Here is a 25,230-nt window from a genome sequence, read left to right on the forward strand (position 1 = left end):
AAAGAGTGATATGGACTCCAAATAATGTTTCAATAAAATAACAAAGTTTTCAACAGAGCAGCTGTTTGTATGTGAATGTTGTCCTTTTAGAAAATGTATCACTTTTATTCAACCAACTACCATTTCACTTTCTCCGTGTTCTCAGCACTCTTACGTATGATAGTCTTTCTGTATATGAAAGTTCCCAAGGGACTTTAATATCACTGGGTTATATACTCCACTCCCATACACACACATAAATACACAGATTCTATAGTTATTTTAATAAGCCATGATTTGTGTAACACTGAATGCATGAATAAAGCAAATCCATATTCTACTTTAAATATTTTAGTGCTTCCTATTCATGATATCACTAGACCAGCACCACAGAGATTAATCTTCAGAAGTTAAGCATAACAACCATGCAAAATTTGCCTAAAATTAATTTTCATTCCCCCCCAAATTGTTTAATACATATTGCCAGCAAGCCCTTCTGAGAATCAACACTGCATTCCAGAGTGACAAGCAAGAATTTGCATTCAAGTGCATCTCTGAATAATTACAGCTGTTTGGGGTAGGGGATTTGTATAGTACTAAGAAACCCTGCTGTAGAGGGGATGTTCATTTAAGTTACTCTTAAGTGATAAAATTGAAGCCCACTAAAATGACAGCTGTCCACAGCCTTTCTAACTACCTTTGAGAGTTCCAAATTGCCAAGAAACATATTAAAAATTAAGCCTCTGGAGCTCTGCCGAAGAATACATACAACCATATGAAAAAACAGGAACATACACCATTGCTTTACCCTCTTTCATTACAGCAAAATAAGCTATTCCTTATTCTAGCTGTCAACGGCCATATTGGTGAAAAAGTGCCCATTTTGCATAAAGCAGAAATCCCAAACAAATTCCAAAATGAGAATTTTTCAGTTTACGACAGCTTTTCAAAATATAATTCTAGATCACTCCACGTTTCTGTTTAAATTCATATGAGCTCAGTCCAGTGCTCTCCAATGCTTCTATCCTTGTCCCTTCACCCATGCAGGATTCCAACTCATGGGCTTCATCTTCCCTCACCTCACCCATATTTCAACCACTTCCCACCCCCAGTCAACACAAGTAAGTGATGCAAGATGGACATAAGCGAGGCCAGAATATCAAGAAAATCTGCATGGGATAGTCCTCTCCAGGCAGAACAATTCGGCACAGTTTTAGGACTGCCTACGGAAGCTACATCCTTACGTCTCCACTCACTGATTAATGTTTACATTTCCTGTTTGGACGGTGTAGCAAAACACAGATTTAATACAAAAGCACAATTCAATAAGCACAGAGCTTTATGTGAAATGAAAAATCATTTGCAAGTGGCTAGGCTAGAACATTTAATGGGTATGTTTTCAGTATATAGAGCCTTCTCTATCAAATACTTAGTACTTTAGTATATCACCAGGAAACTAGAAAAACTTTTGTCAACATTTTACAAGCAGATTTTCATTTCGAATTATATATATGTTAGCATGAACACAACAGAACTGTTTTAACAATAAAAAACCCATCACTTTAAAAAAAAAGTTGAACAGGTGTTCAGTAAACTTTTACAGATAATATTCCCCTTCCATCTAATTATAATGAAACAATACAAAGACGACACTTTATCAGCAACTCAGGAAGCGGAGATCTGAGCGTGGCAAGACTCAAACAGCTATTCAGCATTAAGCTAACACAATCCATGCACAGAAGGACCATGGATGTTTTTCCTTTATGTTTCGTGCTTCTGAAAACGGTGGCAAGCGATCACTACCCCTAACTGGAGATCAGGATTCAGCAAGCGCATAGCATGCAAGTATCCTTATGCTGTCTCCAGCGCAGCGCTATTCTCTCTGCTGTCACCACTGTTATTCCAAGCTATGGCCTTCATGCCATCCTGTTCAGTGGTTTCTGCGATTGAGAACAGATGTGGTGAGACCACTCGTTTTCAATTATCAAACAAAGGCTGAAAGTTGCATCTCCAAAATGAAAAGTTGGCATATGCTTTATCTGCTTCCTTACCAAGCCTTTGCTATAATTATCTTTGGGTATGAGGAAGGCAAAAAGGCTGTCAAATTAAACTAACCTCCCCCACCCACAGCCCCAAAACCAAAGCATCTGAAGATATTTTTAAAGTGTCACTCATTCAAATGCAGAGGCCTCAAATGCAGACCTACTATACTTGTTTTCTTCTGCTGCCTCCCAAAAGCGATTTTCTACCTCGAAAGGTTACTCCAAGGATTCCAGCTACTCCAAGGATTCCAGCTGGGTGTAGTCTAGCCCACCTGCAATGAGGTAGTTGGGTCTCATTTTCACTAGCTGTTCATGCAGCAAAGGAAAAACCCAAAGAAATAGCTTTAATCAGGCTATCTTGGTCCACAGCCCCACTTCCAAATTAACTTCTGTCATACATGTTCCATTATGCAGCATTTTTCTGTACCTGCCTTCCAGGGACTGAAGAAACTAGACTGAAGCCAAAATGTCTACTTCTAAAAAGACAGAATCGAGTTCACTTCTGTCATATCCTAAACTTACCCTTTTTTTGGCAGAACGCAGGAAATACATTGGTGCTGCTATGCAGCTCAACAAGGTAGTTTAATAAACCCCCCACAAACCAGAACCCAAACTCCCACCTACAGGATGTTTCAGAAACCCACAGAGGCTGGGTGCAACTCCGATCTACTCTGACCTCTTTGGTGAGAGAGCTTGGGTAGAAGCTGAAAAGATGGTGGTATCTGAAAGTCAGGTTCACTTATTTACATCAACCGGATCACATGTGAGGCACCTTCTGTTTTCCCTCCTCCATCCACTCCCCCAATAAAGCTACCTTTCCCTCTTAGTCCTTGATTTTTTTGGTGGTGGTGGTAGGGTGACAACACCTCCAACCCCAAATACTGTGCAGATGCTTTCTTTGAGCAGAATCTAAATCTGGATCAAAAGAGGTAGCCCACTAATGCAGAAACAGAACATTTAGGCTTCAGACTGCTGATTCGGTATTGAACAGACACAGTCATCCCATAACCACCTGAAGTATTTACTTGCATCCACATGGGATTCTCAGTCATCTATAAACAGTTTCACACTGTACTCTGAGCTCTTTTTTGAGAGCAGGACCTGTCCAGCACAAGGCACTTACCAAAACAGTTCTCCCTAGGCAGAGAACTCCCTAATCAGAAAACAAGATTAAAGAAAAGCAGCAGTGGCAGCAGAGACAGGAGGCCAGCTTTATGAAAGTGAAAGAAGAGAAAATAGAAGGTACCTAAGCTGACAGGCAATAGGGGAATATTTCTGCATGATACCGCTTATGATGGCTGGCAGCTGCTTGTTGCAAGTCATCAGGATGGCTTCCTCTTGGATAGCGAGCAACTATGATATTGCATTCCAGATGCTTGAAAGACAAGGGAGTTATCACAAATGCCACTTCTCTAAAAGCTCAAGACAAATTTATGGGGTGTGATTTCTACAAGCATTTAGTACTGCCCTTTTCCTCCTTCCACTGAAATCTAGAGTAAAATTCCCATAACCTGCAATAGGAACAGTTAGACCAACAGCCAGCATGTCTGGAAATGGTGTTTACATTACTAATATATTTAGCAGCATTTGCTTTGACTAGCATTTAGCATTTTAGAGGATGAAGATGGTCATGCCTGTCAGTATTACGAAGCAAGAAAACAATCCACTGCATTTATCATTATCTTTTTCCCTATCTCATCAAGGAAAGTTTGGGCCTTCATACATTAATTTTATCAATACAAATGGCCTTACTGATTTCAATGGAATTACCTACTTACTCCAAAATGAAGTTCCATTGAATATAGTAAGATATGCCTTCTGTCCAAAGTAAGCTAAAGCAATAAGTCTGTCTTTGTACCTTGAGTAAGGTTCCACAGCTCTACGTGTAGGGAAGAAACAGGCTTGCTACAGACTAAAGCAGGAGCCGTCCCACGTAACATCTATGAAGCATGCACTCTGCAGCGTGAAGCCCAGTGGTGCCCTATGACTCCTTAGGAGCTAGGAAGGCAAGGACCAAGCCAGATTTTTATATAACACAAATCTAGACTTTCAGTGTGGAAGCTATCAACTCATGCTGCAGCAAAACGCAGTCAGATATACTTCGTAATATGCTCCAGCTTATTTCGGTAGTGGATGAGGAAATCATCACTTCCGTTCAACTTTCATTATTATGCACAGCACAGTCACACATCAGCAGCTTAAACAATGGCTTCTAAAAGGGAGAAGACACTTAGCAAAAAATATTTTAACAGATACCATTAGAAACTACATACTCATGGATACAAAAGGGTATTTTTAGTTTGTTTTTTTGTTTTATAAATTGAATACATAAGGCCAAAGCTTAGTAACTGGAAAAAATAACTGGGAAACTAAAAAAAAGCCCCCAACTCTCCCCCTCCCCCCCCCCCAAAAAAACCCACCTCTCTTGAAAGTTCTGGGTATAAAACTAAATATAGCTAGTTTGCAAAGGACCAGTTAAAACCAATTTTCTAGCAGCATGTGGATAAAGCAAAAGTTAGGGGTCATATCCTGCAAAAGAGGGGACAGTAGCTCTTCCCTTTGAGGACTGAGTATTTCAGGCTAGGTATGCCATTCAAAACCTGAAATATTCAATCTTTTTGTATGGCTAGCTTTAGAAAAGGAAAGATGAGCTTATCAACCACACAAAATGCCCAGACTGACAAAAAAGCACTGCTGACATGCTCTGTTTACCAAATTCTCCACACAGCTGTTGATTTGGTTTTTGATTGAATTATTTCAGTCTTCTTTGAACATATAATTGTGATGCTGTTCTCAGAAATGAGCCCAAATCTATTCTGGGCCAACAAAATGACACCTCAGTTCCAACCAAACTTCGAAGCTAGGCTGATCTGAAATGTCTGCAGCTGACATGTTTGAGTACTTCCTTTGGAAAACAAACAGCACTTTAGCAGAGAAATATAGGTTTATCACAATTATTTATTGTCAAAGGTAACATCTCCCTGTGACTAAATTTTATGCCAAAGTGCCTGGTTTCCATTTACTAGCTAAGCAAGACTGGATGAGAAACTTAACACCCTGGGCCTGTATGTCCCAGTCTGCAAAATATAATACGTGCTTTGGAAGCCTCGTGAAAACTATTTGTGGCTTTGTATACAGAGCACATGGCTGGGACTCGTGTGGTATAGGTTCAATTCCCTGCAGTGCCCTCAACTCGGTGGATAACTTAAAGCAATTCCTTTCATGTCAGCTTCCTAATCTGTAAAACGGTATAAACTTTACCCCTTTTTTGATATGCTTCGAGCATTAGATATCAAGTCTTTGATAGGAACTGGGTATTTAAAAATAGTAAAGCTTTCTATTTAGATCTGAGAAGAGCTAAATTGGTAAATACAGTTTATTCTGATCAACAATTATTTTGTTTGAAAAATATTTAAGAAACAGAGTACATTAAATCAGAATGAGAAAGCATTCTGGGTATTACAGGAGAGAAATTCAATATTTGCCTTTCACCTCTTCACCTACAGTAGGCACAGCTTAACTCAAGAGCAAAGCTGCAGTATGTTAAAGTGCATTGTGAGCAGAGTACATACAGAAGTACGTACTGTACAACTGTGTCATATGGTGAAGTTGCACAGGCTGCTCTGCAAGCCTGCCTCAAAGTCAGCCTGGCACCAACAGTGCAGCATGGCAGCAAGCACAGTAGGGTCCATCTGACTGAATGTATTGATCTATTACGTGTAGTGATCTTCAGCTTCAACGCATCCTTAGCAAAGCCCAAACTAATCTAGTTATTAAAGATTTGTATGAAAGTGAAAAGGACATTCTTTTCCAGTATCAAGGAGAAGTTTCACCACAGTTTTCACATATTTTCTTTAAGGTTCCCTTTCTGTTATGGTTGAAACATCACTTCATAAAGCACTTAGAGCTACAGATGAAAATGAGCTAAGTATCATTCTCCCCACTGGAGAAAGGGGGAACTGACAGAGTTGGGTGCTGTGATTCTGCAGATTTCTGTAAGCCTTCGCAGGGAAAAGAGAACCTAAATCTGATTACCCAAATGAGTTTTTTATTCATGCATTAATGCTCTATTTCTTAGATACATTTAATTGGATTATTCATTTACTACCCTAAAATAACATGTAATATTAGCATTAGTAGATCTGCATTCCATTATATTCCCGTAGATAGACAATGCCCTGCGACACTGTAAGCAGCACTCATCTGGGTGAAAGACTATTCAGATGCAGAGTAACTTCATGGTTTCTGGAAAACTGATATAATTACTTCTGTCACTGCGTGCTTAACACAGCAGTCGGGCAAAAAGTCTCTTCTAGACATAGTGCAGTGTATGATAGGCAGAAGGTCAAGAAAACTGATGTGTTGATGGGTGCAGAAACTACATGTAAACATGTGGCAAAAGCATAAGGGAGATTGCAATTCCACAAGGGTTTTCATAACCCTTCTGAAAGAAAACAGTAAGAAAAGTGATCAGTAGCACCTAAGATGCCTACCAGGGTAATTGCAGATAGATGCATGGTAATTCATTTCAAATCAACTTCCTATTTCTACTTAGCTGTGTGATAGAAATACAGCTTTTCTTAAAAACAGCATCTCCTACTGCTCAGCAGAAATTTAGATCTAGGAAGTGAGAGCTCCAGTTTTTCTGCAAGAAGGATTTGGTCTTTGCAAAAGCTTAAAAATGAAATCAGAAATCTGGTATTGCTACTTTGTGCTAAATAGGTGCATTGGGGCTTCATTAAAGAAAGCAGCAATAGAGTCAGAGAGGAGGGCAGACTAAATTTTGTGGCATTCAAACAAACCACAGACTAAGATGTCACAAGCGTTTCGTGATCACACGTATGGTCACGATCATGTGATCGGCAATAATATTCACTACTGAGGTTATTAATGGTCAGCTAGGCCAGTAGCTGCTGAGGGATAACGTAGCTGAAGTAAAAATATTGTCATTTCCTTTAGACAAACAAGCTAAGTCATCCACGCTTGTTTTGGCCTAATCGAGCATGCAACTTGCCACTTTAGCCAGATATCTGAAAACAGCATCATTTCCTGCTGCTTGAAAAATCAGCTTTAAGGGGCGTGTTCTCTGCAGAGGCATCGCTCGCTGTCATCGAGGCAGCATCTAAAATAACTGTATACGAACAGGCGAGCAGCTATGACTGGCCATATTATCACCCTTCGAGCCGCCAGCGGGGAGCACGCAGGACCAGTTGCGCCCTGAGCCGCCCCTATCAAACAATGCGGACAATTTTAACGGGCTTATCTGCCCGAACATATTGTCAGATACCTTAATGCAAAAGAAAAAAAAAAAAAGGAAAAAAAACCCCCAACACTGCCAGCAGGACGTGCCGAACGATCAACCAAAACCCGCTCACAACCGTGACAAAGGACAAACCCCGAAACCCTCCCAAAACGTGAATACACAAAATGGGGCTGCGCCGCGGAGGGGGGAGGCCGAGGCGGCCCCCGCGGGGTGGGCTGGGGGGCTGTCACCTCCCCGGCGGGTTTGGGGGGGGCCCGGCCCCGGCGCCCCCCGCGGCTCGGCGCGCAGGTCTCCGCGGCGGGGGCCGCCCGCGCAGCGCCGTCCCCTGCCCCCTGCTCTCCCACGGCGCCGCCGCCGCGATCCGCAGCGAGGTGCTGCGGCTCCTTCCAGAGCAGGGAATTTTTTTTTAATTATTATTATTTTTTAACACGTCATTTACGCCCCCCCATCACTAGGCGAGGCAGGAGTGGGGCGAGGGAGCCGCGCAGCCGCCCACAAGACGCTCCCACCCGCACAATGCGCACGCTGCTCCCCGCCGCATCCGCGCTACCCCCGCGCCAGGGTGGGGGTGTCGCCACCCGGCTTCGCCCCCCCGGCTCCGCTCCGCTCCGCAGTGCCGCCGCCGCGGCGCCGCGCCCCGCAGTACCTGTAGGAGCGCTCCCCCCGCACCGTGTGCTTCCTGAAGGGGATGATGGTCCCGTTATCCTGGATGATGTCGTTGTTGTTCTCGCCATTTGGGGACAGGGCTTGGGTCGGTCCAGGCATTGGCGCTCCCGCGGATCCCGCCGCTCCCGCTGCGGAAGGTGGAGGCAGCCCGAGTCCGCCCGCGCCCCGCGCCGCGCCGCCCCGCCCGCGCGCGCGCCGCCCCGCGCCGCCCCGCCCCGCTCCTGACGTCAAGCCCGGCCGGCGGCGCCCGCGCCACGTGACCCCGCCCCTCACCATAGCAACCGCTAACCGTGCGCCGCGCCGCCAGGCTGCGCCGGGGCTGCCCCGCTGCCGCCGGGGGGCGGGGGCGCCGCGCCGCCGCGGCCCGTTCGCGCGCCCACGGGGAGCCGTTGAGTCCCCCATCCCCCGCCTCGGGGGGAGCTGCGTGTGTGTAGGGGACCTGGTGCCCCGGCTGCCCCCGCGGCGGCCCGGCCGAGACAACGGCCGCTGCGGGGAGGCGGCGCGGGGAAAGCCCGGCGGCCGCCGGCTCGACGCGGTAAATCAGCGTTCGCCATATTCAGCCAGACAAAGCGCCGAGTAGACCCCCCCTCCCACACACACACCCCGCAACCAACATCTTTTCTTTGGCTCCTCGAGCTTATTTTTACGTGCGTGGAGGAAGGCGGCAGAGCGACGTGCCGTTTTACTTCAAAGAGCAGCGACGGGAAACAAACGCGGTTCATCTCCAGCCACCTCGCAATGACAACGGCAGTTACTATTTTACCCTTTATTTCTGGGAACAAACAAGCGTACTTCGAGTCCTGCAGCTCCACATCATCTCTCCTGATACTCCAGAGTTATTTTGGGCTCAAGCTTTTGCAGTTAGCATGAAACAAGCCTCCACAACATGCTGCTCCATTACAATACCCAGATGGCGGCAATATAATTCAAACGTGGAAACAGCATACAGCGCCCTTCTTTCTGTTTTCAAGTGCACGCGATAATCGTTATCTCCACAGCAAGGCTTGCCCTCGTTTTCCAACTCAACTGGCCACAGCTCATGAGAGCAGGTTTTGTTTAATACAGTAGATACTTGATTAACAAAATGTACATGAATCTTAAATGGTACAGGAATATGTCAGAACTCATGCACTCCTAACAATAAAGAAATATAAGAGGGTCTCAGTTCAGTGATGCTATTTTTCCTGCTCCCATGCCTGCTGCTTAGCCTGGATTTCCCTCCCCTCTCCCCACTAGCTCCAGGACAGCGGAGTTATCAAGCTCTATTTCCACCCTTACAGCTTCACTGGAGACTTTAGTAAAACAAATGTTAGGCTGGTTTCCCCTAGTCTCAGGCTTACACAGAGAAACTATGTGATGGCATGTCCTCTAAAACCTTGCTTGGGTCAAAGACAAAAAGGGGAAAAGCTGCCAATACAGTAACACCGAACTGCTGGTTCTGCTAGTCCTATTAACATGGCCATTCACACAACTGCTAATCTCTTCCTCCCCTTCATTTCAAAGTGCCCCTTATCCCTCCCAGTCTGTTTCCCTTTGCATATCTCTAGGTAGTTAAGATCTCTGCATATTTCCCCATATCTAAGTAACAACATCCTTCAAAATCTGAATTCAGCCACAGAGCAATTCCAGCTACCTCCTCAGAAGTAGTTTTGCAACTTCATTGTGATAAAATCTGCCATATCACAACAACGAAGCCAAACTCACATGTCTACCTTCGAGAAAAACAAATGATCAAACATTTTACAAATTGTCTTCTCTAAACTGGACATAGCAAGAGTGACTACAGGAACAGTCTCTATATAGCTCTGTGTGACCTCAAGGGTGCTAAATGCAACAAGAGCAACAACTAATTGGGGAGATTTCCCAGCTTCTTCCTGATCTTGAGGTGGGATGAGGAGGGAGATCCCAGAACCCAACTCTCTTTAAAAATGAGTTTTAAAGTGATAGATCAAACTGAAGCAATATGAGTATTTCTAACATATTAGCATGTTCCCATGAGAACATTTTAATAAAATTCCCCATCTCAGATGTGAGTTTGATCAGATTTATACTTCAGACCTTTTTTGCATGAAAGAAAAGTGATGTAACAAAATTTTAATGATCTTTTCTAAGCTTTCAGAGCATTGAAATGATGCTTTGCTAAAAGCTTAGTTTACACAATTTTACCCATAATATAGACTTTGGATTCACAGAGGAACGGTGAGGTGAATACAACCAATAAATAAACACTTAAACTAAAATTAGTCTGCCAATTCACCACTGCCCTCTGAACGCTAAGACAGGAGCTTTTATTTATTGTTTCCACCAGGTTTTCAAATATACTCAAAAAGAGAAATTTTGGTTTCAGTAACCAACCTGTGGATACTTGCAGTTGGTATACTTTATTCAAAAATGCTTCATTCGTTTGGCAACAGTAAACTCACTGGAGAAAGTTTCCTTTGAGTCTTTTTTTAAAAAGAAGCAAGAAAGTACATTCTGCTAAAAAGGCCAGTAAGTGTCTTGGTAACACTCAAGAGTAGGGAGAAGCCAGAAATGCTACATGGTGACAGAATATAAAAATAATCTATAGCAGGTCTTTAGCTGCCAGACATAGCCCTACCTGCTCTGCTAGGCAGTGAGCAGTAAAACACTCTGCTACCCTAACTTATAAAAACATTTTTATTTCTTCAGCAGTGGCAAAGAACAGAAGCTTCTTTATTGCAGTCTCCAAAACTGTTTAAAACATGTACTGGCAAAGCTACAGCACAGAGCAGCGCGAGTGAGGACAGAACAGCAGCCTCACTTCAGACCCCTTATTGCCTGTGGATTCCAGTTCAGAAAACACAGTTCTTGAAGTCCTACCTTCCCTTCATAAAAACTGAACGAGGCCTAGGCAATAGCAGTTTGGCTCAGAAAAGCACGCAGAAAGCATGTATTTCTTCAGCTGATCTAGCACAGCCAAGGGGGGCGGACAAGGGGTGCCATTTGAATTCCATATACATGGCAGTCATTCTGCTTGTACCTCCGTTTCTGAGCGCCGCATGGCCAACCAACACAACTCATTTCTTTATGTGCAGCAAGTCACTGCTTTGTCTTCCCACTTTCATAGTTCTGAGCAGAGGATTCTTAGATCTGGATCCAGTGACACAGAACAAGAAACAGGAGCTTGTCATTATTATTAAATGACTGTGCATGACTTTATAGCTTCTATTTGCAGTAGACATACAAATAGAAGTGCAGCTTTAATAATAAAGGTCAAGTCAGAGTGGTGTTGATAAAATCTACCTACAGGAAGTTGAAAGTCTTTTTTACTGAAATGCAGTACTCACATGTGAAAAGTAGCAAAAAAGATCCAGGAGACCAATTAATGTACAAGGGTAGAATTAGAAAACCTGAAATAATAGATCTTCAAGCACTGAGAACCACAGAAGTGATGGTTGGAAGGGAACTAGGGAGGTCACCTAGCTCAATCTCCCACTTGGAGCAGAATCTGCACCAGCGTGAGGACAGTTCACGTGTGGCTTGGTCTGGCTAAGTCTTGGAAACTTCCAAGGATGGAGATGCCACCACTTCTCTAGTCAACCTGCTCCAGCGCTGCAACAGCCTGCACACCCCCATCTGCCACCTGATTTTGACTACAACGTGATCCTACTGCTGAAGAATACAGATCCCGCTGCAGAATACAGGTAGTCCTAGTTGTCCTAAGGACAATTACCCTCCCACCCACCCCCCCCAAAAGCCACTACTCTGCACCAGCAGATACATTTTAATGCTTAGATTTTTTTCTTTAATGCTTAAATCAGGCAGAGTGAACACTAGTGAGCATCACAACTACAACAGCCCAAAATATCATTCTCAAAAACATGGTTACTTCTTCCTCCTCAGAGCTTTCATTTTCAGTTCCCTTCTCATTACTCTTCTGGGCTTCACTTACTGCAGTACAAAGGCCATGCAGCATAGTTTATAAAGTCTGAGGGTCAAATCCCTTAAAGACCCCAAATGCAGTGTTGGAAAAACCTTAGGCATGCTTAAGCCAAAATTTTATACTCGTCAGTTAATCACAGAATCACAGAATACTTAAGGTTGGAAGATACCTCTGGAGATTGTTTGGCCCAACCCCCCTGCTCCAGCAGGGTCACCTAGAACAGGTTGCCCAGGACTGTGTCCAGTCAGGTCTTGAATATTTCCAAGGATGGAGACTCTTTGGGCAAGCAGTTCCAGTGTTCAGCCACCCTCACAGTGAAGAAACGTCTCCTTGTGTTGAGATGGAATTTCCTGTGTTTCAGTTCGTGCCTGTTGCCTCTAACCCTGTCACTGGGCACCACTGAGAAGAGTCTGGCTCTGTCTTCTTTGCCCCCCCTGCATCAAATATTTATACACATTGATAAGATCCCCTGAGCGTTCTCTTCACTAGGCTGAAGAGTCCCAGCTCTCTCAGCCTCTCCTTACATGACAGCCCATGTCCTTTCATCATCTTTGTGGCCTTTCACTGGGCTTGCTCCAGTAGGTCCAATGTCTTTCTTGTACTGGGGAGCCCAGCACTGAACACAGCATTCCAGATGTGGCCTCATCAGCGCTGAGGAGAAGAGTCACCTCCCTTGACCTGCTGGCAATGCTCTTCCTAATGCAGTTCAGGATATCACTGTCCTTCCTCAAGGGCACATTGCTGGCTCATGGTCAACTTGGTGTCCTGCAAAACCCCCAGGCCCTTTTCTGCAAAGCTGCTCTCCAGCCAGCTGTTCCCCAGCCTGTTCTGGTGCATGGGGTCATTCTTGCCCAGGTGCAGGACTTTGCAGTTCCCTTTGCTGAACTTCATGAGGTTCCTGTTGGCCCATTTCTCCAGCCTGTTGAGGTCCCTCTGAATAGCAGTACAACCGTCTGGTGTCTCAGCCACTGCTTCAAGTTTTGTGCCATCTGCAAACTTGCTGAGAGTGCATTTGGTCCCATCATCCACATCATTAATGAAGATGTTAAGCAGTATTGGCCCCAGTATCGACCGTTGGGGGACACCACTAGTGACTGGTCTCCAGCTGGACTTCGCATCACAACCCCGTAAGCCTAGCAGTTCAGCCAGTTTTCAGTCCACCTCACTGACCACTCATCTAGCCCATACTTCATCAGCTTGTCTATGAGAATGTTATCGGAAACAGGGTCAAAAATCAAATTTGACTTTTGCCTAATGTGAAAATAGATTAGGAGTATTTTAATGCTGATAAGTGACCAATACACAGCATCTGAAAACAGGAGTGATGGCCACATTAGAAACTTCTGTTAATATAGTTGTCAGAAAATTTTAAAAAGTTTATGACATTTATATGTGACACAGTCGAAGTGCAAATACAATTGATTCTTGCAGAAATTTCCCACTGCTTGGATAACCTATTTTTCTTGGAGGGTGGGGGATTAGGAAAAATGCATTTAACACTAGAAAAACCAATAAGCATCCCTAGTGTGACAGAAGTACTATCATCTCCTCCTAATCAGCACCTCACCTGACATCTCTGTTCACCTTCAAATTAGTAAGGGAAACTGAGTATAATACTTCTTACACTGCCCTTACAATATGCCTCAGCTACAACTTCAAACTACAGCAAACACCACTTAACTGTAATCATTTTGGCCAATGTACTTCACATTTCAGTGGTGTCTCATGAAACCTTCTGTCACAAGTGCAGTTTTTCCACTGGAAAAGCCTAATTTCAGGCAAACCATTGACCAATGTAGTCTCCTTTACTAATTTAATAATTATTCTTATAGTCTAAATTCACAAGAATGAGGATTAACATTTCAGAAAAAACAAGTTTACACATGGTGAAACAAAATTAGTTATTTTTTAGCATTCAAGGTGTTTTTATCAGAAACCTGTACAGAAACAAGGAAGGAGTTAGCCAACACTGTTTAGATTTGAAGAAAGTAAATAAAGCAAAGCAGGAAGAAAGTTTGGGAAGAGCTACAAAAGTTACTCTAAGACCCGGGCACATGCCCATTGTCCAGGTGAGCCCCGTTTCATTAAGGTACATGTACTTTATTCCCAGTATGAGTAGTTTCAGTAAAAAAAAGTGAATACAACCATGAGTGTACCTAACGAGGCTGTATCAAAATGATTTTTTTCTTTCTGGCAGCATACATCCTGAATAAAAGTTTCATTTAATACGTAAAACCAGAAGCCTTAGGAAATTCAAATTTCATGTCATCTAGTGGAAGTACAAATGAGATATCTGCAGCTGTATATCTATTACAGAGCACGGGCTTGTGCCAACCTAATAAGTACACAGTTCTGATCTCTAATAACATATTACACAGAAATGTCCATAAAGGAATTAGCAACAGCTGACAACAGCAAGACAAGGAACATATATCAGATGTGATATAATACATGACGTGTTTTAAGCTAACCTGGGTTACGCAGAAGAATTCACCTTTCAGGGTTCACTGACGTATCGTCAGCCTCTGTGATATAACAATAGTGATATAAAATTGCTTGGAATGAAAATCCAAAACTAGAACTTTAAAGACTTTGTTCACACTGCACTGGATAAAATCTCCCACCTCCATCCTGTTACTTCATTCTATGCCTTAAATTTCAGGCTGCATCGCATTTAAACTTACCATACCAAACAGAAAATGATAATTCTGTCAGGACAAAGGAACACTGCATGAATTTTATTAAAACAGGTACTTATCACTCCAGACATCCTGTAGATAAAGAATGAGCTTCTCACTCTTGGGGATTATAGCGTTGCCACTTTAGGCAAAGTCTTGATTATTTGCTTTCCCTGGAGAGTGACAGAGAAAGAGAAAGAGAGAGAGGGCTGTCCCAATTACACAATGTGCATGGACCACATCCCTGTGAGGTAATTCAAGTCTATTTTTAAATATATGGACATATTTATATTTCAGGGGTCACATTTCATATTTTAAGAAGTGTTCTGTGCCTGTTAGGAAAAGTAAAAGAAAAGTTCAGATCTTTGTCAGCTAAGCATTCTTGAAAATGTAGCTATAAGCTGCAAATCCAATCTGACCATTAGTGTATAAATTCCCCACTACAGAGAGTGGTCTTGAAAAGCCACAGCCTGTGGGTATTTTCCTTTAAAAAGGCAGCAGCTACCTTTCATAGTTACTGTAGAAATCAAACAGAAATCAGAGGATTATTTCAGGATTAAAACACTGTCCACAGAAAAAGAATTTTTTGTTCACAGAAACAAGATTTCAGAAACCTGTAAGCAGTACAAATGTTTTAAAACAAGTCACAGACTGTTAATATTATTCAAATTGTTAAAGTTATTAAATAGGTTTAGTGAGCATTGATTAAATCCAAAATTTTGAGAGTTTAGCTAAATCCAGCTGCTTTAAAAGAAAAAAAAACCCTCTTATTTAGAAAGAAACACTCTTCAATGTACACCAAAGAATTTCATACTTAAAACATAAGAAGTTTGCACCAAATATCTGAAATGTTTTTATCCAGCACTGCCTAGATAACAAAAAGCACTAATGACAGCAGGAAAAAACCAGTGAAGGACGGTTCCAAACAAGAAATTCTTACTTCCATTAACTCCAGGCAAAACCAAAATTTCGAATTCTTTTAGTGTGTGTTACGTTTGTGTTCAGTGATATCCACTGGCTTATAACAAAGTTTCAGGTACAGCTTGGGGAGCTGCTTTCATCTGAAGACCTATAAGCAGAGGCCATAATCAATATATGCTTGAAGTGACCATGCTGTCTCACTTTGCCTTTAATACTGATTGAAAAGAATTGAGATGGGAGAGTGACTCCTGTCTTATTTATGTGCATTTACATGGAGTTACTTGACTGGAGCTGTTCTAGATTTACAGTAGCCAGTTCCATTTACAGGGAGACATTAACTTTGAAACTAGTTTTCTCGATTTGTTTTGTCAGAATTCAGATGTAAAGGTTGTATTAAGCATAAGATCTAGATCAAAAGCATTAGAAAAATTCAGATAATCTGGGCAATGATAAAACCTTAATTAGATGCAAGTGAAATTAGGTGTTCTAGAAAAGAAGAGGGTGTTTGGGATTTTATACTTACTATATATGTGTGTGTGTATGCACACACACATATATACATAGATATACCCACACAGTTTCTATAAAAAATGTTTATTAACATATGTGCCCAGAGCTTCAGACATTCACATTATAAACAAAACCAATCAAATAAATTATAAATGGTAATAGCTTGAAAGATTTTGGGAAGAGAAAAAAGTGAAGAAAGATCTAGCATTTCTTTATATATTTTCCAACTGTTGAGGAAACTCTGGCTTTCTTGGGGCTAAAGATAGATGGCTGGAAAAATGCAGGAAGAAATCCAAAAGATGGCAAGAGTGGATGATATACCTTTATGATATACCTTCTAATGTTATGCACTGGGAGTAACAGCAATACATTTTGATGGCATTTCACTCTAATTTCATAAAAACAATATCAGGGGACTGAGGACAAATGAGAAGCTGTGCAAGACCATTTATCAAGGGATGAGGTTTCTAATGTGAGAATCTGATATGCCTGTATCCAACATTCAAGTGATGCTGTATTGGTAGATGATGACTTTCAACATTACTTGTCATATTGCTCAGCTGAAAACTTGACTTGGCCTTGATATTATACACTAAGGGTTCAAAAAGAGTGAATAAAGACTCTCGGGACCAATGGTTCTCTGTTCATATTGTACAGTAAGCATTTTGAAGCTGGTAGCCATTTGATTTGCACGCATTATCGAAGCAATTTAATCCTTCACGTGAATATCTGATACATGCATATAACATAAGGAAGAGAAGTTTAAACGCTGTGGAATGATTATTGGCTAAGGTCCGTTCAGCATACAGTGCTGCCCTTTGTCCAGCAGCAGCATGTACAGATCCTGCACACGTGAAGTTTGCACAGCGGTTATAACCCATCGCAAGGAACACTACATTTGTCAACATTTACCAAACTACCCAAGACATTCACCGGTGCTAAAGAGCATGTGAAAGCAATGCTGCCAGGAGATGGTCAATTAAGTTTTTGGATACCTATTACTTTATCAAAAATGCTCCAACCAGCTGATAGAAAAGGCTGGACCATTACAAATCAAAATGTGAAGGGGTTACTTTGTCCCAGGAAACTGTTAATTAGATATCTGTCCTCCCACACCCAGCACAAAGCCAACATAAACATTATTACATACTCCAGCTAATGTGAAAGAAATACAGTGTATTCATGCTTGACTCCGATCAAAATTGTACTGCCAAGTCATTCAGTAGTGCATAAATGTTTCAACAGTTGTAGAACCCTGGCCTAGGAATTCAGTGCCTTACTACAACATATCCCACAAATACTTTTCTCATGTTCCTACAGTGTGTTACAAATCATTCTCTCACAAAGAAAATGTTTATTGTGTGTCCATCAAATTAGCAAATGCCAAGAAATTACACACAAACTGTTGTGCTTTTTTGCCCCTCCCCCTTCCCCCCCCCAAAAAAGGACATTCATAGCATTTTACAAAAGCTGATCTCTGGCAGCTTTCCTCATTTTACAAGCACAGAAACAGCGCAGATGTTACAATCAGCTTCCTCAAAACATACTCTCATAAATCCTGGCAAATTTCTCGTGCTTCACAACACCATTGTGTTGGGGCCCAATCCTTCCTTTCATGGTTTCTCTTCTGACCCACATAGTCCTTTCAGCCCTGCTCACTTTTTTTCCAAACTAGTCCGGCAGCTAAGCAAATCCTATTCCTTTTCTCCGTTGCTCTGAGAGGAGTGTCTCCTGCCTTTTATCTCAGGATTTCTCCCACTTTATAGGCTTCCCCATTGTTCTCTCCCCCATTCTTCTCCAGCCTGCCTTTGTCAGGCGGAGTCCTTTGTGTTGCTTGGGCAATTTCCACTTTCCTTCATCAGCCACCTGCAGAGAACCTTGCTCAGATCGGTTTCCTTCCCTCAGACAAAGCCTGGCATACCCGCTGTCCGGCTCGCATACTGTCATTCCCTAATTGCGCTCCATTTTGTCTAGGCGGAGAGCACTGTGCTACAGCCCTTGCCTGCTAAGGGACATGCACATTCACACGCAGCCATCCGGAGAAGGGACACCTGTACTCAGGAGCTGCATAACACCGTCCAGGATTCATATACCAGGTGACACATTGCCTCTATTAACATACTAAACAGCTGAAATCCCTGAGGCACCTCTGAAAAACCAGATTGCAAGGATTTGTTTGTGATCGCTAGCTCACGGAGGAACCCAGGAGTGCTTCCTCTTTTGGGCTAGAACTAATGTGTGTACTTTATACACACACACACACACACACACACACACACACACTTATCTTACCATTTGAGTAAACTTGCTTTTATTTATTTCAGGCTCACTACAAGTCAAAAGCAAGTATCTGAGTACCTCAGGCACTGTGTTTTTTAGTATCTCGATTTTTTACACACATATTTCTTACCTTGCTGTTCAATACTTAGCTCTGTAACACTTGCAAATAATAGTTACTATTTGCAAATAGTTGAGCAAAGACTAGCTTGTGAGTAAGAAACTCTAAGTACAATTTCATCACTAATTTACACAATTCTATTACTAATCTTAAACAAGTTTTAGTTTATTGTTTATTAATGGAAAATACAAACTTTTTCCAAAGGTAATAGTCAATGTTCTTTATCATCTTAGTGCTTATTCGAAGTCCTTGTTAATAAAATAATCTTCAAATGAACAAAAATTTTCAGACAGCTTCAACTGCAATGTTACACTTATGTTAGTACTGTGCAGAAAAAACAACAACAGAAAGAAATTTGCAAACTATGCCTGGAAGCTTATCCCACTGACAGGCATTTCATAACAGGACTTTTGGAACCTGCCATATTAGACCAAGTTTTTATGAATTCTTTTAGCCCTTTATTAGCCTACCACTGCCATTGCTTTATTTAGATACTAACACAGAAAGCTTAACATTTCATAGTGATGTTTAAGCACCTTCTGGAATCCTGAAATTCAAAATTAGCTAAAAAATTCCCTTGCCTGGGTATCAAGAGGCAAAACTAGCTGGGAAGAAAGGTACTGTTGGCCTGCTTTAGGGGAAGATACATCCATCAAGAGAAACGTGCAAATACTGGGGTTTGAGGAGGGGCAATAAGGAAGCTGGAAAGCTTGTGAGTAATGTGCAATAGTAAATTTCCTTTTATAAAATTACAAATTAATGACTTTTGCTTTAAAGATACCTAGCAATTAAATTAACTTTACCATACAACAGTGCTATAAACTTACGGGTCAAATATGATATCAGCTGAAGTACTACAGTAACTTAAAAAAAAAAATCTAAGTGACAGGAACAGATGAAGTGTAATACAAAGCTCACATCTCTCCTCTAAAAGAGGGAGGGAGTGCCATTAAAATTGTACATATCTCCATTCTGAGCAGACAAGAGCATATAGAAAGTGCATGCATCTTACCGAAAAGATAAACAGCTGGATTTACTTGCTTCCATTAACTAGTGACCTACTTGTCAAACATAAGCTTTAGATTTAAAAAAGCGATTACATGAAGCCTCTTATATTAGACAAAAAAGATCCTAGTTATGAAATCAGATCAAGTCTGAAAATACTTGAATGCAGTTTTGATACTGTTCAGTTATAGAGATACATTATGAGAACCAATTATATTTTCTAAAAACTTACAATATAATATAACAGTATTGTCTATAATACTATTCAGAATGTGTTTATCCCATGTAGCCTGCTCAGGTCATTAGCAATGAGTCAAATCCAGACCTCATATAAGAGGATGAAGCTCTAATGGAAGCCACTTCATAAAGCTTAATTTCAGGGTACTATCAGTTTCCATCTATTACAAATGTGTATTTATGGAAAAATAAAACTGGCACTCCCCCACCCTAAATGGTAACTGTGGCATTTACCTAGCCTATCTCATCCCTCAGAGAGGATTTCTAACAGCGGCCACGGCTGCACAGGCTTTGGTGGCAAAGCTCCAGCTGAGGCTTTTGTGGCTTGAGTCGGCTGCATCGACTTTGCCGCGCATAAGCTACTCCCACCACATGCCTAGTTTCTTGTGCCTACTCCAGGCTGAAGGATGAGCCAACACGCAGAAAATACCAATGATTACAAAATTTGGGGTTGGTGTAAGCCCTAAGTTAATATCACAGAGGACGCATAGCAAGGACAACAAATTACCAGGTGTTGAGACACTGAAAACCTCTTTAATTCTGCCACCTTCTTTTGTAACACAACTGCAGTGCACACAACAGCAGCCTGCCCATATTTTACCTAAGGCTGAACAGGTCTCTCTAGGAAGGCAGCACAAGCCATCATTATAAGCAATGTTTTAATGTAAGGACAACTTCTAAAATTAAATGTCTCACCTCATATTGCATCCACCTGACTTCAGTAGCACGCTGCTGTGTACTGTCAGCAGCTCACGTTTTACTGTGACTCATTATGTAGGGTGATCTTCTGGGAGCCCTGGATCATGCTGTGTCTTAATTATATGAGAATCTCAGCAGTCAGGTAAAACCTAAGCTTCCCAGCTCCAGTGATTGCACAGAAATATTGGAAAATGTTGACACTTGTACTGGGATTAAAAAAACAACACCCACACCCCAAAATAAGAGGAGTGTTTTGAATTAGCTCTTTCAAGCTATTTTTTTCACTTTTGGGGCCAGATGTTTTCAAGATGGCCCCTACCAGGCATGTTGGTGTTCAGGGAGCCAGTGCAGAGCTAGTTTGCTTCCCCAGGCCCCTAAAAGAAAGTGCAGGGGAGAGCCTGGATTCTCCTCTGCTCCTGGTGGCCAGGAGCACTGGAGCATCGTGGTGCCTGCTGTGCAGGTGCCTGCTCGAGCCGCAGCACCCAAGAGGAGGCCAGGTAAGGCACACAGCTCCCACCACGCCGCCGGATGGGAGCACGTGTACTGCACGGGAGATACTGGCAAGCACACGGCCACGGCGCTGAGCTCCGCGCGCACTCCCACCACAGCTGCCAAAGCCGTTTCGATTTTGCTCCGTTCCTTGCTGAATTCCTCGGCAGCACTTCAGCACGCATGGCTGTGCGAGCCCTGCTTTCTGTTCCCATCTTCCCGTTCCCATCTTCCCTTCAGTCTTCTCCTTCTGCTTTCCTTTCCCTGTGTCCCCCACCATTGCTCTCTTTGCTTTTCCTCTGATAGAGTAAATCAAAGCAAGAGCTACTTACCACTTTGCTGTAACCATCTTCTGCCTGCTAAAGTGAGCAGCACCCGATCATGGGCGCAGACAATATTGCAAACAGACCATGAGCAAGACACCGAGATTACTAGAAATAGATCCTCTGTTTTTCTAACTGTCTAACTTTCCTCACGAGTCTGTCTGCAGGCTCAGGATGACTGCCCAGAATCAGTGTGTCTTCGGCTCATGTTTGCAGGATTATACTTATAAAATCTAGAAACCACTTTGAAAGATGTAAATGCTATTTTTACAACATTTGGATGCACTACAAATACTTCATATTTGACATATCTGACGAGGATTTTTTTAAAGCCCTTAGAAAAGTATTCTTCTCTGCTGGAGCTAAACTTAAATCTTTGCTTGAATTGTCCTTTAATAAACATTCTCCAGCTTTTAAATGGAGCATCATTGACAGGCAAAATGCAGAAGGCAACAAAAAAAGACTAGAAATAAGGGTATCATTCTTATTTTATTAAATATAGTCAAGGTTTCAACAGCCATGACACAAAGTGGCAACATTTTGTAACCTCTGAACAGTCACACTGTGTATAAATTGAAGAAAGGTTTCTGTAACATTTTGAGCACAAAAGGTACTAATGGCATTACAATGCAGTATTTTCCTCATTATAACAGTGTATTTTCCTCATTATAGTAGAAAATGAGGTTTCTATTTAATAGAAAAAAAACAACCACAAGTCTATGTATTTTTGTAATTGTGAAATGATGTCAGGGCTGTTGACAGCTTCTGCATTTGAAGGCATCTCATTTTTAACTTTTAACAAAACCACACGCTATCTTTTTGAAAAGCTAAATTACATTTTTTGATTAATCAGCTGCTTTACTGAGCTCCTGTGGGATAATTCCTGGTACTGGACACTGAAAAAATAAATATCACCCCAAAGTTCAGAATATTTTCAGACAATACCATAAAAGGATATTCAAGTTATTCAATTACTAAGTTAAGTAGGGAAAGAGGACTGGTGCGTAGAAAGCCATAAACAAACATTCCATTTAAGTTAACTTTTGTCTGTTAGGTTCAGAATTTAGGTCTCAAGTTTTCTTACATTGGATCAAAACCAACTATTAAGCAGCTGTGTCCTGTGCAGGACTGACTCCTAAGCGGATGTCCTCCACCACATTTTGGGGGACCTTTATGCTGTTTCCACAAAATGGAAAATGTTTTCAAAGCAGTCCACTGAGTCCAGAAATTCATATATTTTGTTCTTCTCAATTTCTGTGGCTGATAAAGTACAAAATGGCCCTTACAGAAGTCAAGTCTTCTTTGGTGGAAATTAAGGTGACCAATTTGGGGAAACAAGCAGTGAGGAACAGAATGGGAAACACGGAGTGCCCTTATATAGAAGTGATATTTTATTCTGCACCAGGGCAGGGGCTAGGAGACAGAAAGAAGTGAGGAAAAATACTTTATTCTCTCCAGTTTAAGTCATTATATGCGTCTTTTGCATGAATGGCCAGAGAACATTTGTTTCTGTGCAGAGAAGGAAAGAAAGAGATCATACAGGGCTTTTTGTTCAGGCCTCCCCTGAACAAATCACAAATTAGTAATTCAACATACATATATACATATTTTATATACATATATACTTTCCCTTCTCCTATCTCAAAATCACTGAAATATTACAGGTAATTCCTGAGCTAATGTTCCAGGTGAAGCCAGAACTGCTTTCTAATGTCAGGGTATATTGTAAATGTCTTGGACATAATACATCAAGCAAAGAATTATAGCTGCCAGTGAAAACTACCTTATTTACATCTTGCACACAGGAGATCCTAACATGAGTGCTGCAGAGTTCCTTGGGTGTCCAACACTCATTCCTCATGCTGTTGTCTGAAAAATCCCATGAAAAAGTACGCCTGTGTGTCAGGCTCAAACACACTCAGACACTTACAGAAAGGTTTCCCAAGTGAAGACTAGTATATAGTAACATGTTACATGGATTTGGCTTTTGCAATTGTAATAGCTCAGCTAATGCTCTAGCAATATAACGAATCTCTGGAATTAAAGGGCTGATAGCTAGATCTTTATTTTGACATGTAATAGGCCATAAAGACTAAGGGATTTGGAGAGGAAAGGCTACACAGTAAGCAGCAATCCACAGGGAATAAACTGGGAAGCTGTCTGTTGCTTCAAGGACAGGGTTACTCATTCCAGGAAATCTGCGTGTTTCAGATAAGTTTCTATTAGACAGGTAGGATGTAGTTTGCTTTTATAAGTGTCCATTTGATGGCTGTGTACTATCTCCACACAGTTTTCTTCAGGTTTCCTGTTGTTTCAAAGTACTTGAGAGAATCCTAGTATAACCACAGTAATGAAGCTTGCCTTTAAGCAGCGTCACCTATTCTGTGCGAGATTAGAAAGTGACAGATAGAATCCACTACCGATCTGCAGTAGATTTAATAAAAATGCAGATTCGCACAAGGCACTGTCCCTGCTGCAGTTCCAGCTGGCACCTTCCTGGGAAGGAGCATGTCACAGGGAAGGACCCTTCTTCTTCCCCTTGGTCTTGGGTTCAGATTTTTCCTGTATTCCAGAGCTATTGCTGCATCCTTGAAGCTCACAAGCCTGTTTCAGCTCTAAATTATAGACTGTTCTTCACCAGAGCATTTCCAGGTGCACTTGGGACCTGCACATCTCCTAATTACTCTGAAATTAACTCTTTTCCTCCAACCTGAAGCATCTGAACTCTATGACTCCTCTTAACTCCCTCTGTTCCAGTTTCAGTGTCTTCTCCTTAACTGCATTTGTGTCAGTTAACACAGACGATGCTTGCATTTGCCATAGAACTAGCCCCAAATAATTTCTTGCATCTATCATGTATCTGAAGAAATTGCTCTGTAGACATATGTATTTTTTCAGGGCACTAAATAACTTGGAGCAAATCTGTAGTTTCACTGTGAACTCTTTAAAATGGCTAAGGCACAAACCCCTTCTACTTCTAGCTTAAATACCAAGCATGAAAAATTGCCAAAACAAACTGAAATGCATCCTGCATCCAACATCAGGCTTTATACACCTTAAGAACTTTTCAAACATTAGCAAAAATGTGCTGGTATGTTTTAAAATGAAAATTGCTCACTACACAGCCCTAATAGCATTTAAGGGTTATACATATTTTTAGCACTACCTATGATAAAGAACTACGCTGTCCTCCCCCCCTGAACTTTATTGCGGGCCACTTTCACCCAGCAGTATATCCCTTGCCCTGAGTTAAGGCAGTCATAGTATCCAGCACAGCACTGTGAGCAGCGTCAGTGGCCAAGCTGTTCAAATGGGAATTTCACTACCAGGTACTCTGCTCCATTTGGGCAACAGCTGCGATTTCTTGTGTAATGGCACAGATGCAGCAGTAATGATGCAAGGGGAATAAATGATAGCTGCTTCAGGAGCCGCTGCACTGTTGCGGGCGCGAAGGCTTTCTAACATTGCCACCTTGTGGGCCTACCTCTCGGCGTGCCACTGCTCCCTGCCGCTCTCAGCAGGTGACTCCCTGCCCAGGTTTCAAAGACACCAAGCTTTGGGTGGGACAGTTTAAGCAAAAAATCCAGCTCAGGTGGGATGTGATCTAAACTTGGATAGCTGAGAATTAAAACAAGGACAGAATTTCACAAATTCTGACAAATTACTAATCATGTATGGTAGCATTTGGTTTAGTTATCTCTTCCTTCATTTAACATTATGAAGGCAGCATTAATAATGTACAGAAGTGCTAACATCTAATAAAACAGGTGAAAGCAAAAATATAATTTCCCAAAGTTCCTTAACAGGGTGGGAGAGGGAAATTAGACTTAACATCCATCTTTAGTTTTCTTTTCTAATATTTTTTTCCCAGCACTTCCTTCTTACTCCAGTCAAAAACCAAAATATTTCCAAAAGGTTTGTGGCATCCAGTTTAGCTTTCATCATTTCTGTTTCATGAATGGTAACACTTAGCAACTTGAACCTATTCATTATACGGTCAGAGTCGTTGCAAAGGAATATCACTTACTATTGACATCAAACTTATCTAGCTATCCCCTTAAAGACATCAAACAAACTTTCTCAGTCACAGCCATTGCAACAAACACATACAAATAC

General features: G+C 41.9%; 1 protein-coding gene across 2 annotated transcripts in view; it reads right to left on the reverse strand.

Moving 5' to 3' along the window:
- Nucleotides 1–25,230, reverse strand: part of MAPRE2 (microtubule associated protein RP/EB family member 2) — a 103,150-nt gene that overhangs the window by 51,658 nt on the left and 26,262 nt on the right. The window contains exon 1 of one of the 2 annotated variants that reach the window (XM_026102976.2): nt 7,931–8,163. The exons of the other annotated variant lie outside the window; for it this stretch is intronic. Coding sequence (XP_025958761.1) covers nt 7,931–8,049 — 119 coding nt within the window. The 5' untranslated portion in view covers nt 8,050–8,163. Of the gene's footprint in view, nt 1–7,930; nt 8,164–25,230 lie in introns of those variants that run through there. 2 annotated transcript variants of the gene reach the window in all.

Source organism: Dromaius novaehollandiae, chromosome 2, assembly GCF_036370855.1.
Source record: "Dromaius novaehollandiae isolate bDroNov1 chromosome 2, bDroNov1.hap1, whole genome shotgun sequence".
NCBI lineage: Eukaryota > Metazoa > Chordata > Aves > Casuariiformes > Dromaiidae > Dromaius > Dromaius novaehollandiae.